This window comes from Salmo salar, chromosome ssa11 (genome assembly GCF_905237065.1).
Source record: "Salmo salar chromosome ssa11, Ssal_v3.1, whole genome shotgun sequence".
Classification (NCBI taxonomy): Eukaryota; Metazoa; Chordata; class Actinopteri; order Salmoniformes; family Salmonidae; genus Salmo; species Salmo salar.
In genome coordinates, this window is record NC_059452.1 from 31,025,954 (window position 1) to 31,043,338 (window position 17,385).

Below are 17,385 nucleotides of genomic sequence, written 5' to 3' on the forward strand. Positions count from 1 at the left end.
ATGGTCTTTTTCAAGAACTTTAATATTTAACCACAACACGTAGGCCTGATGTTTAACGTTGTGCTGCTACGTTGTTTCAACTTTCAAGGGGATGGTGTATCTATCTCCCTGAGTAAACCACTAGAGGGCGGTATTTGTTAGCTGTTAAAGTTCAGTTAGTTGTATGATGTTCACAGGTGGATAGGATGGCTTTTACAAGCAGCGGTTAATTGGAAAGCACGTACTGTAGGCATGTCAAACATATTATTAAACATAAATAAAAAACTATATTTATACAGATATTATTTATAATACATTTTAATGTATTTTGTGTACCTATATTTAACTAGGCAAGTCATTTAATTTAGAACAAATTATTATTTACAATGACGGTCTACCCCGGCCAAACCCGGACGACGCTGGGCCAATTGTGCGCCGTCCTTTGGAAATCCGATCACGGCCAGATGTGATACACCCTGGATATAATCAAATCAATGGTTATTCTTCATGGACAAGGGCACAATCTGTGGCCAATATAGTCTGTGAATCCGTTTTAGGTCTGAAATTCTATATGATATATTATTCAAATAATAATCAAAACTGTAGTTATCTACATATCTTAGCAAGAGGCTGTGTCTGTGGATCGTGACATCACAGGGTACTTCTTCCTCATTCAAGCCCAATTCAAAGTTCAACAGTGATACTGCAGTTATAACAGCTGAGGCATTCTGGAGTTGTCCTTCATATATATATATATATATATACTTTTTTTATCTCAATAAGGAATCTGTTAAACTTAAGTGGTTTATGTTTTTTTGTAAAAGTTGATAAAGAGGATATTAACATTGAACTTTGAGGAAGTACATATATAACACAGAATGACTCCCTTGCTGTTTAAAGATGCCTTTTGGGTAAGTTCACTCAGTCTGCTACCATTGTCTCTTGATGTCCTGCGTTGGTGTGTGTAACTAGATATAACTAGATCGTCTACTGATAACTCATTTAAAATCTCTCTATCCAGAAATATTTGTATTTTGTTCATTCTCAACCATTTACAGACTTGAAAGTGTAGTGAGCCTTTTAAAGCAAACAGTATTAGGTTTCTAAAATATGACTAAAATTGTCTGACAGAATATGATGTCCACAGTAATAACATGCCAATGAAATTTGGGACTGAACTGAGTGCTGTGGGAAAGCTGGAATGGTCTGGGTTCAACTCTTACTGCTAACCCCTTAGATATGTACTGTAGGATATGCACTGTGTTTTCACCACAATTTCCACATTTTAATCTGTTATATTCTGTTTAACTTGTGAGGTATCATAGTATTTTTCCACAGGTGTTCCCTGAGGCGTTGGTTGCTATGGCTCCCTTCCTGCTCACGGTGGTTACGAATTTAGCCCTCTCATTGTCCAGATAGATTTGCATCCAAGGCAACAGTTGATAATCTACCTGTCATCTTCAGACATGAAAGAGAACATATTAAATGGGTTTCTATTATGCTGTCTGCAACTAAAAGTTGTTCAAAGTGAATATTCTACGGTCCTCTGGACAGTCCTCTGACTATATTGTCTGTTGTTTGTAAGTACTATAACAAGTTATGACGCAAGGCACATTTCAGTGAAAACGTAATATTAATCTTAAATGCTTTGTGAATTTCACCAGGTTCAAATACCATGTTGTAAAGACACTCGACCCCATTCTATGGGAACCAATCCCTAAACAAGTTCCAACTTCTGTGGAATCTAACTGTTTAGTATGTGCCACTAAATACAGAGAAAAACCACTGGGCAGTTTGAGTCAAACGTTTATGTTGTAACTATTGTGCAACTATGGATTACAACACATCTCTTTCTCTCTCTGTAGGGAGTTGATTTCACTAATCATCTGGGCTATGAGGTTCTGATTCAGAGACTATGTGATGGCAGGCGGATGTGCAAAGATGTGGAGGAACTGCTGAAGATGAGGTAGGGTTTCTCTGACGTCATTAAAACTTCATACAAAATGCACGCAGGGATGGTCAGCAGTGATTGCACACTGAATCGGAATGTTCATACAACTCAAAGATTGGTCTACACTCTACAAAACACAGCACTTTTAAGTCTGCCTGTTTGTCTGTCTACAGGGCCATGGCAGAAGAGAGGTATGGGAAGGATCTGGTGACAATAGCACATAAAGCTGGGGGGCAGACAGAGATCAGGTAAATGGCTGGTTACGTACATATATAGAGATGATATGTTTGGACAATTTCCATAATACCTACTATGCATAAGTTAGCCAAAATGCTGTCACAACAGATACAAATAACATGGGGGGGGGGGAGACGTTGGCCAAAATCAAATGTAATGTTCTTTTTTTTTCTTTAAATAATTTGCCATAACCTGGCGTGGCGCGCCTGCTACTTGCTTATATGCCACAACCACTTCACAGGCAATATAATAGGTAGTCAATAGAATAATATAGTGGTATTGTTAGAACATAATAATGATAGAGTCAGGGTTCAGTAGTGGCACACAATGCCATTAAGTCACACATACTAGCCCTCATGGAATCATTGCCACCAGAGAGAGAGAGAAAATGTGTGTGTGCATCCTCCATCCAGTTTCCTGTTCGCACAGTTAATCTTTGCACCATTGCTAATTAGCCAGTCATGTGACATGGTAAAGTTGGATGCAGAGAAGAGACCAGACGAGGAATCAGTGGTTAAGGATAAACATATTAATTTACTGAGGATCACATTCACTTGAAACAACAAACACTAAGTCTCGAAAACTCACCCAGGAAACAAACGCACACAGTAAACAATTCAAGCTTCTGCAAAGGACAACAGAAAACACACCTCTTAACAGGGAAATCATTATCGCCTTGGGTCAGGTTCTCGTGTCTGGGCTTGTCGGGACCGTGGTCTCAATACTCCATATCACAGGGGTCCACAATGCTGGAGCTGGGGATGATGGGCTCAGAGTCCCTCTCCTCATTAGAGGTATCGTGTTGGCGGGACAAGGCACCTGCTTTCTGATTCTTGGATCCTGGGCGATAGGCTAGTGTGAAATCGAACCTGTTATAAAACAGAGCCCACCTAGCCTGGCGAGCGTTCAACCTCTTGGCTTCTTGAATGGAGACCAAGTTCCTATGGTCCATCCAGATCACGAAAGGATGAGGTGCCCTCTCCAACCAGTGTCTCCACCCCTCAAGGGCCAAATTAACTGCCAAGAGCTCACAGTTGCCTACATCGTAGTTGCGTTCCGCTGGCGAGAACCACTTGGAGAGAAAGGCGCATGGGTGCAGTTTATTGTCCTCCTCGGTCTGCTGTGAAAGGACCACCTCTGCTCCGGTGCCCGAGGTGTCCACCTCTACCACAAAGGGCCGAGTAAGATCAGGATGAATGAGGATGGGTCCAGAGGTGAAACATCCCTTGAGCTCTATGAATGCCCTGTCAACCTCGGGAGTCTAGAAAAAACGGGTCTGGGACTTTTTTTTAAAAATGTAAAAAATAATGTAACCGTTATTTAACTAGGCAAGTCAGTTAAGAACAAATTCTTATTTACAATGACAGTCTACCCCGGCCAAACCCGGACGACGCTGGGCAAATTGACATGCGGGTTAGGACCGTGAGAGGCGCTGCCACTGCACCAAAGTTGCGTATAAAACGGCTGTAAAAATTGTTTAACCCGAGGAACCGCTGGACCTGCTTGAGTGAGGTGGGACGGGGCCAGTCGGGGTCCATTTGGATGCCTGCGGTTGAGATAATGTGACCCAGGAAGGAAACTTGGGATGCGTGGAACTCACACTTCTCTTTCTTGACATATAGTTGGCTCTGCAGGAGGCATCTCAGGACTTGGCGGACGTGCAGTATGTGTTCTGGAAGGGTTTTGGAGAAGATCAGGATGTCGTTGAGGTAAACAAAGAGAAACCGATTCAACATATCCCTAAGAGTGTCATTGATCAATGCTTGAAAGACTGCCGGTGAGTTCGATAATCCGAAGGGGATGATTAAATACTCATGGTGTCCACTAGGGGTGTTAAAGGCAGTTTCTACTCATCTCCCTGATTCTCACCAGATTTTAAGCTTTGCAGAAGTCCAGTTTGGTGAAGAATTGGGCCAACTCCAAGACGGCGGACATCAGGGGTAGGGGGTAATGATTCTTGATCGTAATCGAGTTCAGCCCTCTGTAATCGATGCAAGGACGCAGGCCTCCATCCTTCTTACCCATGAAGAAGCCGCACTAGCTAGGGATGTAGAGGGGCTAATGAAACCTGCCTCCAGCGACTCCCGGATGTAATTGTCCATGACTGCTGCTTCAGGGGTTGAGAGATAGTACAGATGGCCCTGGGTAGGTGTGGAGGCGGGTAGGAGTTCTATGGCACAGTCGTATGAATGATGTGGAAGAAGGGTGGCGGCTTGCCTCTTACTGCAGGCCCCCGGGAGGTCGAAGTATTCAGGAGGGAGAGCGGAGAAGTCTTGGACTTCAATGGATGCAGGAGGACATGGCGAGGCTCTTGGTGGGGGTCTTAGACATTTAGTCTGGCAGTCCTTACCCCAGTCTAGTAGGTGTCCCGTGGACCAGGAGAGTAGTGGGTTATGTAGTGCTAGCCAGGGGTACCCTAGGATAAGGGGGTTCTCGGGAGCAGTGATCAAAAGAAAACTAAGAGTCTGAGTGTTTCACCCCAGCCTGCAGTAGAATGGGCTTGATCTGATATTCCACCTGACCGGAGCAAATGGGCCACCCATCGCGGGCTTGAATCTGCAGAGGGATGGCACACTTCCCGCAGGTGATTGGTAATTATCTGGTGAAGTCCTGATCAATAAAATGATCTGTGGCCCCGGAGTCCATGAAGGCTTGAATCTGGTGCTGACGGTTGTCCCAATGGAGGGTTGCGAGTAGTGACAGACAGTGACTGAGAGGTAGCTGCACAGCTCGTCAGGGTCTCCCCTTGTCCTGGCAAGCCCTGGCGTTTGCCGTCAGCTCTGGACATGTAGCACGGAGATGGCCGAGACCGCCGCAGTAGAGGCAGCAGCCGTCGCGAATGCGCCTGTCACGCACTTGTGGACTTAGCCGTGTGGGTCCCAGCTGCATGGGCTCCTCAATTCTGGGTTCGGGGGGCTTAAGGTGCTCAGGAAACCGAGATACTGGGGTGGAGTCAAAAAGGCGCTGTCTCACGCATTCGAGGCGGTTGTCGATCCTGATTGGCAGCGTTATCAGGGACTCAAGGTCCTCTCCCAGTTCCCAAGAGGCCAGTTCATCCTTGGAGTTAGACAAACCCTGGTGGAAAGCAGTTTCCAGGACCTCCGTATTCCACCCACTCTCGGAGGCAAGGTTGGCGAAGTCAGCAACTGGTCTGGCCCCTTGGCAGATGTTGAACAGTCGGCTGGCCGCTTCGCTTCCGCCGACTGGGTGGTCGAAGACTTGTAACTCAGCAATGAAGGCTAATATGGAGCTGCAGGATGGTGGTTGCTGTTCCCACACTGCCATTGTCCACGGCAGGGCCTTGCCCGAGAGTAGAGAGATGATGTAGGCGATCATGGCCGATCGGTGTGGAACGAGGAGGACTGTAGCTCGAACACCAGAGAACACTGAATGAGGAAGCAACACCTTGCATCTTCCCAGGTGGCCGTCATACCGCTTGGGGGCTGGGATATTGGATTCCTGGTGCAGGTTCCCTGGAGGAACTACGGCGACATCTGTAGCACTGGGCGATGAGACTTGGACATTGGCCCCTCTTGGGTTGAGGTTGGACTGTGGTTGGAGGGAGTTGGTAAGTGCCCGGAGGGTCTCTGATATTTGGGAGAGTTGTTCTTGCTGCCGCCGCAGCAGTGCTCCTTGGTGGGTTACAACATTCTTGATCTGAGTGATCTCTGCTGGGTCCATGTTTGGTGCAGAAGCTTGCTGTGACGTGGTAAGGTTGGACCCAGGTGCAGAGGAGACCAGACGAGGAATCGTGGTTAAGGATAAACATACTTTACTGAGAAACGGTAGCCGCAGGATCACAGTACACATGAAAAAACAACAAACACTAAGTCTCAAACGCTCACTCAGGAAATGACCGCACACGGTAAACAATTCAAGCTTCTGCAAATGACAACAGAAAACACACCTCTTTTAACAGGGAAATCATAATGAATAAATTGGACACACCAGAGTGTCATTAATGTCCCTAGGACGGTCTCTGCTGCCCTCTGGTGACAGGTGGAACCATGACAAGTCATTGATATCTAGAATGCAGGGATTTGGCAATCTGTTTATGCATACTGTGTTTAACTAGTATTTAGTATGTTGCACTACCTGTTATTGATAAATGCATCATTCCTATTTTTTCAGCACTCTGAAAGCCTCCTTTGATCAACTTAAAACACGTAAGTTTATCCTGTCTACTGCATCTCTCACAACAAAGCCCAATGACAGTTTACTAAAATAACTGTTTCCTTTGACAGAAATTGAAAACATCGGGAATCTGCATATCCAGCTATCCGGAATGTTACGGGAAGAGATCAAGAAGATGGAAATATTCAGAGAGCGGCAGAAAGAACAGAGGAAAAAGGTTTGAAATGTGTTATTGAGTGCTTATTTCATTTTGAAAATACATTTTGAAAACCTGTATTTATGAGGTGCCAATAAATTTCAACCATGTTGTTTGTCCTCGTTCAGTTTGAGGGGATTATGGAGAAAGTTCAGAAGATGAAGGTGTCCTTATACAAGAAGACCATGGAGGTAGGCATACTATTTACTCAGGGAATTACATACTTACTTAGTAAGTCAGCTTAAGTACAGAGGTACATACACAGAGGGTAATAGAAAAAAAGGTATCTAGAATTTAAGGGTGCTTCAGATGTCCCCATAGGAGACAGGTGGCAGGTAGTCTAGCATTTAAGAGCATTGGGCCAGTAACTGAAAGGTCAGTGGTTTGAATCTCAGAGCAGACTAGGTGAAAAATCTGCCTACGTGCCCTTGAGCAAAGCACTTAACCATAATTGCTCCTGTAAGTCACTGAATAAGAGCGTCTGCTAAATGACTTAAATGTAAAATGAGAATCCTTTAAAGAACCCTATTGGTTCCTGGTAGAACCCTTTTGGTTTCCATGTAGAACCTTTTTCACAGAGTGTTCTACATTGAACCCAAAAGGATTCCACCTGAAAACCAAAAGGGTTCTAGCTGGAACCAAAAAGGGTTCTCCTACGGAGACAGTCAAAGAAACCTTTTGGAACCCGTTCTTCTAAGAGTGCAGTGTAAGAGTTCATACCCAGAAAAGAGGAAGGTTGTCATTACACCCAGTAGACCTAGCTACCTCTCAGAGATGGGTGAGCTACCCAAGAGAGAACATACATCACAGTGCAATTCTGCAAGAGGAAGAGGGTAGGAAACAAAGTATAGACACACACACCCACAAACCAACCACAGACTTTGGCCCTATTATAGTGGGGAACTGGTAGGCCTTGAAAATGAACATTTTGGTCTGCATCAATACAGATCTCACCTCTCATAGTCCCATGATATATGCTCAATTATAAAGTTCGTTTTTGCGGTCTAATTACGTTGGTAACAAGTTAAAATACTAATAAGGCACCTCGGGGGTTTGTGGTATATGGTCAATATATCACAGTTAAGGGGCTGTATTCCAGGCACTCCTCGTTGCGTAGAGGGGAAGAACAGTCCTTAGCTGTGGTATATTGTCCACATATCACATCTCCTCGGGCCTTATTGCTCAAATATTCATAAACTTGGGCCTATTTCCGTGAGTATCATTACAGTATCATACTTACACCCTGTATAACACCCTGTATACAGTGCCTTCGGAAAGTATTCAGACCCCTTGACTTCTAAAATTGATTAAATTGTTTTCTTTCCCTCATCAATCTACACACAATACCCCATAAAGACAAAGAAAAAAAAGGTTTTTACACATTTTTGAAAATGTATTAAAAATAAAAAACTGAAATATTACATTCACATAAGTATTTAGACCCATTACTCAGTACTTTGTTGAAGAACCTTTGGCAGCGATTACAGCCTTGAGTATTCTTGGTATGACGCTTTTGCTCTGACATGCATTGTCAACTGTAGGACCTTATTTGACAGGTGTGTGCCTTTACAACTCATATCTAATCAATTGAATTTACTACAGGTGGACTCCAATCAAGTTGTAGAAACATCTCAAGGATGATCAGTGGAAACAGGATGCACCTGTGCTCAATTTCGAGTTTCATAGCAAAGCGTCTGAATACTGTTTTTTATTTTAATACATTTGCAAAGACATTCTACAAACATGTTTTCACTTTGTAATTATGGGGTATTGTGTGTAGATTGCTGAGGATTAAATGTTTTATTTAATACATTTTAGAATAAGGATGTAACGCAAGAAAATGTTGAAAAAGTCAAGGGGTCTGAATACTTTCCGAAGGCACTGTATAACCCTATTCTCTATGCGAGCATTTACATACCGAATAGATTAGCTACATCGTTAGGCTACTCTGTGGTGAGACAAGTGATAAGAGCCAATGGCAGAGTGACATAAATGGAGCTAAAGTGGTGAAGACTGATTATCCTGTACAAGAAACAACCAATCTGAAGCCAGAAATACATATTGACCTAAATGTTTGCTTAAACTGCTAAGTGAGGACTGCACCATTCACCATTTTGACATTGCATACAGTTGCATACAGTTTTACAGAGATCCAACATTGCTACAGGTTTTATTGATTGTTACATAAAACATGACACCATAGACCACTGTGGCTGCTTCAATGATGATTCCCTGAATGTCTCTTCTGTCCATCTCCAGTCTAAGAAGTCCTATGAGCAGAAATGTAAAGAAGCAGACGAGGCAGAGCAGCTTGCTGACAGGAGCACCACAGCCACAACACCAAAACAGTCTGAGAAGGTAACACCACCTCCCCAAACTCTGGAACTATACAAACACACAGCCCCCAAACAGTCTGAGAAAGTATTGTAATCCCCCATACCTGGAATTACACACACACAGCCACAACACCAAACCAGTCTGAGAAGGTAACACCACCTCCCCAAACTCTGGAACTATACAAACACACAGCCCCCAAACAGTCTGAGAAAGTATTGTAATCCCCCATACCTGGAATTACACACACACAGCCACAACACCAAACCAGTCTGAGAAGGTAACACCACTGCCAACCCTGCAATTATACACATGTAATACACCTAGTTATTCAGTGCATTCAGAAAGTATTCAGACCCCTTCACTTTTTCCACATTTAGTTACGTTACAGCCTTATTACTAAAATTGATTAAATTATATTTTTTACTCATCAGTCTCTACACAATACCCCATAATGATAAAGCGAAAACAGGTTTTCATAAAATGTTTGCAAATGTATTAAAAATAAAAATAGAAATACCTTATTTACATAAGTATTCAGACCCTTTGCTATGAGACTCGAAATTGAGCTCAAGTGCATCATGTTTTCATTGATCATCCTTGAGATGTTTCTACAACTAGATTGGAGTCCACCTGTGGTAAATTCAATTGATTGATTGGACATGATTTGGAAAGGCACACACCTGTCTATATAAGGTCCCACAGTTGACAGTGTATGTCAGAGCAAAAACCAAGTCATGAGGTCGAAGGAATTTTCCGTATAGCTCTGAGACAGGATTGTGTCGAGGCACAGATCTGTGGAAGGGTACAAAAACATTTCTGCAGCATTGACGGTCCCTAAGAACACAGTGGCCTCCATCATTCTTAAATGGAAGAAGTTTAGAACCACCAAGACTCTTCCAAGAGCTGGCCGCCCAGCCAAACTGAGTAATCGAAGGAGAAAGGCCTTGGTCAGGGAGGTGACCAAGAACCCGATGGTCACGCTGACAGAGCTCCAGAGTTCCTCTGTGGAGATGGGAGAACCTTCCAGAAGGACAACCAGCTCTGTAGCACTCCACCAAGCAGGCCTTTATGGTAGAGTGGCCAGACGGAAGCCACTCCTCAGTAAAAGGCACATGACAGCCCACTTGGAGTTTGGCAAAAGCCACCTAAAGGACTCTCAGACCATGAGAAACAAGATTAAACAAGATTCTCAAACCAAGATTGAACTCTTTGGCCTGAATGCCAAGCGTCACATCTGGAGGAATCCTGGCACCATCCCTACAATGAAGCAAGGTGGTGGCAGCATCATGCTGTGGGGATGTTTTTCAGCGGCAGGGACTGGGAGAAGAGTCAGGATCGAGGGAGAGATGAACGGAGCAAAGTACAGAGAGATACTTGATGATAACCTGCTCCAGAGTACTCAGGACCTCAGACTGGGGCAAAGGTTCACCTTCCAACAGGACAACCCTAAGCCCACAGCCAAGATAATGCAGGAGTGGCGTCGGGACAAGTCTCTGAATGTCCTTAAGTGGCCCAGCCAGAGCCCGGACTTGAACCCAATCGAACATCTCTGGAGAGACCTGAAAATAGCTGTACAGCGACGCTCCCCATCCAACCTGACAGAGCTTGAGAGGATATGCAGAGAAGAATGGGAGAAACTCCCCAAATACAGGTGTGCCAAGCTTGTAGCATTATACCAAAGAAGACTCGGAGTCTGTGATCAGTACCAAAGGTGCTGCAACAAAGTCCTGAGTAAAGGGTCTGAATAGTAATGTAAATGTAATATTTCAATTTTTCTTTTTTTTATAAATTTGCAAAAAAGTGTAAAAACCTGTTTTGCTTTATCATTATGGGGTATTGTGTGTAGATTTATGACACAAAAAAAACGATTTAATACTTTTTAGAATAAGGCAAAATGTGGAAAAGTCTGAATACTCTCCGAATGCACTGTAGATATTGTTGTGCTACTGCAACTCAATTTCTCAGTATCAGAGAAGGCTATGAAACAGTTCCCTTTGTTACTGTTTTCCAACTACAAGTAAATCAGTGCTTTGGTGGAGGAAAACGCAAATACCCACTTTTTTTCTTTTGCCCAACAGTTCATCCACCTTTTGCAGAAAAATGCATTGAAAGAATAGGAAGTGTTACTTTTTTCACCACGGCCAGCGATCAGAGTTTATGTTTTTGTAAACTAGACTGGTTCTGTGAGTCTATGAGTTGGTTATAATGCAAGGCATTTGCAAATGAATGTCCAATGAAATGATGGCAATTCCTGGATTTGAGTTATCTATTTATTAGAAATGTTTGTTCTGTGTGCGTTCTGAAAATGGAGGTCTGTAGAGGAACAGAGAGTCAGGAGAGTAAAGAGAACACATCCTGATATTTTCTTCTAAAGGAGAACTGTCTCTTTTATTTTTTTGTTTAGCAGTCACGTTTTGATTAAGAGCATGACCAGTTCCTCTACTGCTGTCTTTCTCAGGTACAACACAAGGCCAAGCAATGCAGACAAGCCGTCACTGAAGCAGGTCTAAATCATACCATACAATATACTGTGCTTTTCTTTGTTGGTGATCATATCAATGGATGAATGAATCAATGAATCTAAATCCATTACGAATGTATTATCATTGATCTGATTATTTAAAAAACATTTATTTATTTTTGTAATCCAAGTAAAGAAGACTGCTTAGGATGCAATAAATGTAAAGTATTCCCTAACCTCTATTGTGCTCCACCTGTACAGAGAAACAATACATGTTGAACGTAGAGCAGCTGGAGAGAGTTCGTCAGGACTGGGAGGGAACACACAAGAGCACATGTGAGGTTAGAGCTCTCTCTGTTACACAGCAACAACTTTTCACATTGCACCCACCCACAACTGTTACTAGCCCAACTACGACATCACACCATAGCACACCACGCCCCCTTCCGCAGTATGTCTGAGTAGGCCTATATCTCTCAGTATAACACCCTCCCTGTGGCTTATGTACATACATCCAGAATAGACTACACTGTTAGAACAAAAAGGTGCTATCTAGAACCTAAAAGTGTTCTTCGGCTTTCCCAATAGGAGAACCCTTTGAAGATGCCTTCTTGGTTCCAGGTAGAACCCTTTTGGGTTCCATGTAGAACCCTTTACACACAGTTCTACATGGAACCAAAAAAGGTTATTCTATGAGGTCAGCCGAAGAACCCTTTTTTCGAAGAGTGTAGGTCAGAGTATGTCATTCACAATCAAGCATGGTGCCTCTCAAAGCCAATATTGAATGTTACCGATTGAGCAGGTAAGCCTGATGAATCAGCTATTACAGTAGCTTGTAAAGCTATTTAGAGCCTGGTTACGCTTGGTTAGCCTCCTTAATGTATGCAGAGCCTGGTTAAGCCTGGTTAGCCTCCTTAATGTATGCAGAGCCTGGTTACGCCTGGTTAGCCTCCTTAATGTATGCAGAGCCTGGTTACGCCTGGTTAGCCTCAATGTATGCAGAGCCTAGTTACGCCTGGTTAGCCTCCTTAATGTATGCAGAGCCTGGTTACGCCTGGTTAGCCTCCTTAATGTATGCAGAGCCTGGTTACGCCTGGTTAGCCTCCTTAATGTATGCAGTCGCTTTTGAGCCAGATTTTATACTTAACAAAAATATAAACGCAACATGCAACAATTTCATTTATTTTACAGAGTTACAGTTCATATTAGGAAATCAGTTAATTTAAATAAATTCATTAGGCACTAATCTATGGATTTCACATGACTGTGAATACAGATGCATATCTGTTGGTCACAGATATCAGATATAAAAATGGGCCTCAGGATCTCGTCACAGTATTTTTGTGCATTCAAATTGCAATTGCATTCGTTGTCTGTAGCTTATGCCTGCCCATACCGTAACCCCACCTCCACCATGAGGCACTCGGTTCACAACATTGACATCAGCAAACCGCTCGCCCTCATGAAAGCATACACGTTGTCTGCGGTTGTGAGGCCGGTTGGGCGTACTGCCTAGTTCTCTAAAAAGACGTTGGAGGTGGCTTATGATACATAAATTAACATTCACTTTTCTGGTATCAGTTCTGGTGGACATTCCTGCAGTCAGCATGCCAATTGCACGCTCCATCAAAACTAGTGACATCTGTCGCATTGTGTTGTGTGACAAAACTACACGTTTTAGAGTGGCCTTTTATTGTCCCCAGCACAAGGTGCACCTGTGTAATGATCATGCTGTTTAATCAGCTTCTTGATATACCACACCTGTCAGGTAGATGGATTATCTTGGCAAAGGAGAAATGCTCACTAACAGGGATGTTAACAAATTTGTGCTCAAAATTTGAGAGAAATATGTTTTTTTGTGTGTATGGAACATTTTTGGGACCTCATGAAACATGGGACCAACACTTTACGTTACATTTATATTTTTGTTCAGTGTGTATATATAGGGATAGATGATTAAGGGTTTGTACTGTATGTGTGTCTCTGTTGTTCCAGGTGTTTCAGCAGCAGGAGGTGGACCGCATCACTATCCTGAGGTGTGCCCTCTGGGACCACTGTAATCACTTCTCTATGCAATGTGTCAAAGACGACGAGGTGAGCTCAACAATGACCACACTTCAGACAATAAGCAAATGGATTATGTATGGGTCCATGAACTACTGTCTACATTAAACTCTATTAGTACCAGTACTACACTGCCTAACATGCAATGTATCTGGTGATCAACCGAAATGGATCCTATTTGTCAACCCAGAATAATTTTAAATCAATGAAGCCTCTTTGAAGACTGAGCATGAATATGAGAAATGTTTTTTTTACAGTTTTACGAGGAGGTGAGGAATATTCTGGAGACGTGTGACATCACAGCAGATAACAACTGTTTCATAGAGATGAAGACAACAGGTTCAAGTCCACCAGGTAAGAGATCACTGAATACAGGAACAGAGCGTGAAGGGCCAGGGTTGCTGTCAACATTGTCACCAATGGCAAACACTTCTTAGAGTAATTGTAATGGGTTTGTACTGTGTGTCTCTGCTTTTCAAGTGTAACAGTTCCTCTGAATAACATTTGCCATTTGAAATATTATACGCAATACAGCTCTATTGGCTATGCTTAATTTCTGTGGACTTCCATCCTCTTCTCTCTAGACCCCTTTGTGTTTGAGAACTACTATGGGAGGGAGCCATCGCCAACGGGCGACAACAACGTCAGCGCTCGCTTCGGAGGGGGAGGGGTCAGGAAAAGGTCAGTTAGCAGAACCTGGGACTCGTAGGGGCAGTTTCCTGAAGACAATTGAGAAGTAGGATAAATTGTGTCCAGGAAGCCACCCCATAGTGTTTCTGTGAAACAAGCTCTAACACTTTGTAACACTGGAATAACAGTTGAATGCATAGGAATTCTAATATGGACATTGTATCACTACATTATCATAGCGATACGTCATCAACACATTCATATATATTTGAGAATGTGACATGAAAAATATTTGTGCAGGTTCTCCAATCTTCTGCCACGAAACTCTGGTTCAAAGATGAGTATCAGTGAGGGTTCAACTTCCGAGCCAGCGGCGCCACCTGTTGGTCAAACAGTGCCTGAGAGTTCAGATGGAGTGTATGCATCCATACCTGGCTTCCAGTCTGCAGCTGCAGCGGCGCTGCCTGCAGTGACAACCGATGAGGATGATGATACCTTCATGGTGTTCTATGACTACTCTGCACAGGTGAAACCTGCACACAGTTACAGGTGTCAAGTTACAGGTGAAACCTGCACACAGTTACAGGTGTCAAGTTACAGGTGAAACCTGCACACACAGTTACAGGTGTCAAGTTACAGGTGAAACCTGCACACACAGTTACAGGTGTCATGTTACAGGTGAAACCTGCACACAGTTACAGGTGTCAAGTTACAGGTGAAACCTGCACACACAGTTACAGGTGTCAAGTTACAGGTGAAACCTGCACACAGTTACAGGTGTCAAGTTACAGGTGAAACCTGCACACACAGTTACAGGTGTCAAGTTACAGGTGAAACCTGCACACAGTTACAGGTGTCAAGTTACAGGTGAAACCTGCACACACAGTTACAGGTGTCAAGTTACAGGTGAAACCTGCATACACGGATACAGGTGTCATGTTACAGGTGAAACCTGCATACACGGTTACATGTGTCATGTTACAGGTGAACCTGCACACACGGTTACAGGTGTCATGTTACAGGTGAAACCTGCATACACGGATACAGGTGTCAAGTTACAGGTGAAACCTGCATACACGGATACAGGTGTCAAGTTACAGGTGAAACCTGCATACACAGTTACAGGTGTCAAGTTACAGGTGAAACCTGCATACACGGTTACATGTGTCAAGTTACAGGTGAAACCTGCACACACAGTACAGGTGTCAAGTTACAGGTGAAACCTGCACACACAGTACAGGTGTCAAGTTACAGGTGAAACCTGCATACACGGATACAGGTGTCATGTTACAGGTGAAACCTGCATACACGGATACAGGTGTCAAGTTACAGGTGAAACCTGCATACACGGATACAGGTGAAACCTGCATACACGGTTACATGTGTCAAGTTACAGACGTCATTACAAAACTCTGTGATGCGTCTGACATGAAATATAACTAGTTGAGATATTGATGGATCATGTTTACATAAACTTTTCCACTGATCTGTATTATACTGTATGTATGTACTGTATATGAGCCATACAGTAATTCAAAGCCTCATACTTCTACTACTAACAATATGTTCCCTGTGCTCCCAGGACCCAGAGGAGCTGTCAGTGTCTAAAGGGGATGTGGTGTTGGTGATAGAACAGAGTGAAGACGGCTGGTGGACAGTGGAGAGAAACGGACAGGTTGGGCTGGTACCTGGCTCTTACCTGGCCAAAGTCTAGACATAGTCACACACACATTCATGCATGGACATACACACACGCACCCGCACACACTCATGCACACAGGTACACGGATTCACACACACATACTCATGCACAATCACCCATACATAGTGTAGTTTTCAAAACTTTACTATGCAGACCCCCTTTCTGCTTCTTACTCAGATGTTCTGATCCTTCGTTCAAGACTTCAGAGTAATAGATTCTCCAGCAGTAGAGATGACTCACTGAATTGACTTGGAACATGAGTCATGACTGTGTGTTCCCCATTAACTATTAGGCTATGCTGCACCAGAGATTGTCAGTCTTTTCCCCAACAGGCATACTACATACATACAGTGCTGTGAAAAAGTATTCGCCCCGTTTCAAATTTTCTCTACTTTTGCACATTTTTTATACTGAATTTTATCACACCTTCAACCAAATATTAGATAAAGGGAACCTGAGTGAACAAATAACACAACAATTGTATACTTATTTCATTAACAAAGTTATGCAACACCCAATGCCCCTGTGTGAAAAAGTAATTGCCCCCTTACACTCAATAATTGGTTGTGCCACATTTAGCTGCAATGACTCCAACCAAAAGCTTCCTGTAGTTGTTGATCAGTCTCACGTCGCTGTGGAGGAATTTTGTCCCACTCTTCCATGCAGAACTGCTTTAACTCAGAGACGTGTGGGTTTTCAAGCATGAACTTCTCGTTTCAAGACCTGCCACAACATCTCAATTGGGATTAGGTCTGGACTTTGACTAGGCCATTCCAAAACACATTTGTTGCTTTTTAGCCCTTTTCATGTAGACTTGATTGTGTGTTTTGGATTATTGTCTTGCTGCATAACCCAGATGCAGCTCAGACGGATGGCCTGACATTCTCCTGTAGAATTCTCTGATATAGACCAGAATTCATGGTTCCTTCTATTAAGGCAAGTCGTCCAGGTCCTGAGGCAGCAAAGCATCCCCAAACCATCACACTACCACCATACTTGACCGTGGGTATAAGGTTCTTACTGTAGAATGCAGTGTTTGGATTTCGCTAGACATAATGGAACCCATGTCATCCAAAAAGTTATACTTTTGACTCATCTGTCCATAGAATTCAAGAGTCTTGATGATCATGCATGTGCTTTCTTGCAAACTTGAATCAACTTTTTGAATGATAAGGATCCCATTTTTGGGGTTTTGGATTGCCCTTTTCAAAGTCCAGACCTAATCCCAATTTTGATGTTGGGGCAGGACTTGAAACAAGCAGTTCATGCTTGAAAACCCACAAATGTCACTCAGTTAAAGCAGTACTGCATGCAAGAGTGGGCCAACATTCCTCCACAGCGATGTCAGACTGAACAACTACAGGAAGCATTTGGTTGCAGTCATTGCAGCTACAAATGGCACAAACCGTTATTGAGCATTGGGGGGGCAATTACTTTTTCACAGCACTGTAGGAAATCTCAGATACCATACAGAAAACTAGTCAAACTTTAAACTGTATCAACTGTAAATATGTGTGAGGATAAAATAACTGCCATGGTCTACACCAACCTGAGAAGTGATCTACAAGAGAAAGTAGAAGTGTATCTGAATCAAGACTAACAGCTGTACTGTATTTGATGTGATATTTGATTCATAAAATATGTAATGTTTACTTTGAAGTTTCCTTAGTTTGGATACATTGAAAAGGGGTGCT

General features: G+C 43.1%; 1 protein-coding gene across 4 annotated transcripts; it reads left to right on the top strand.

Moving 5' to 3' along the window:
• Positions 1-490: 490 nt before the first annotated feature.
• Positions 491-17,343, top strand: LOC106562406 (proline-serine-threonine phosphatase-interacting protein 1). Of its 4 annotated transcripts, XM_045689331.1 has the most exons (15): positions 512-890; positions 1,845-1,945; positions 2,104-2,178; positions 3,790-3,876; positions 6,299-6,333; positions 6,412-6,518; positions 6,626-6,688; positions 8,757-8,855; positions 11,293-11,338; positions 11,557-11,636; positions 13,291-13,389; positions 13,617-13,713; positions 13,944-14,040; positions 14,290-14,515; positions 15,572-17,343. In XM_045689331.1, exons 1-15 carry the CDS (start codon positions 858-860, stop codon positions 15,701-15,703), a joined length of 1,377 nt encoding a protein of 458 aa, XP_045545287.1. In that variant the 5' UTR covers positions 512-857; the 3' UTR covers positions 15,704-17,343. The 4 variants fall into 4 exon arrangements, with proteins under 4 accessions (XP_045545288.1, XP_045545289.1, XP_045545287.1 ...); XM_045689332.1 differs by lacking the exon at positions 8,757-8,855 and having other exon boundaries at positions 491-890; XM_014127273.2 differs by lacking the exon at positions 3,790-3,876 and having other exon boundaries at positions 525-890.
• The last annotated feature ends 42 nt before the right edge of the window (positions 17,344-17,385 follow it).

What these genes read in the sequence shown, in the direction of transcription:
- LOC106562406 (XM_045689331.1), top strand. Translation starts at nt 858, where the DNA reads ATGACTCCCTTGCTGTTTAAAGATGCCTTTTGG. An exon ending in GGGGGGCAGACAGAGATCAG is followed by an intron (nt 2,179 to 3,789) that starts GTAAATGGCTGG and finishes CTTGACATATAG; the next exon opens with TTGGCTCTGCAGGAGGCATC. An exon ending in ACAAGCCGTCACTGAAGCAG is followed by an intron (nt 11,339 to 11,556) that starts GTCTAAATCATA and finishes CCACCTGTACAG; the next exon opens with AGAAACAATACATGTTGAAC.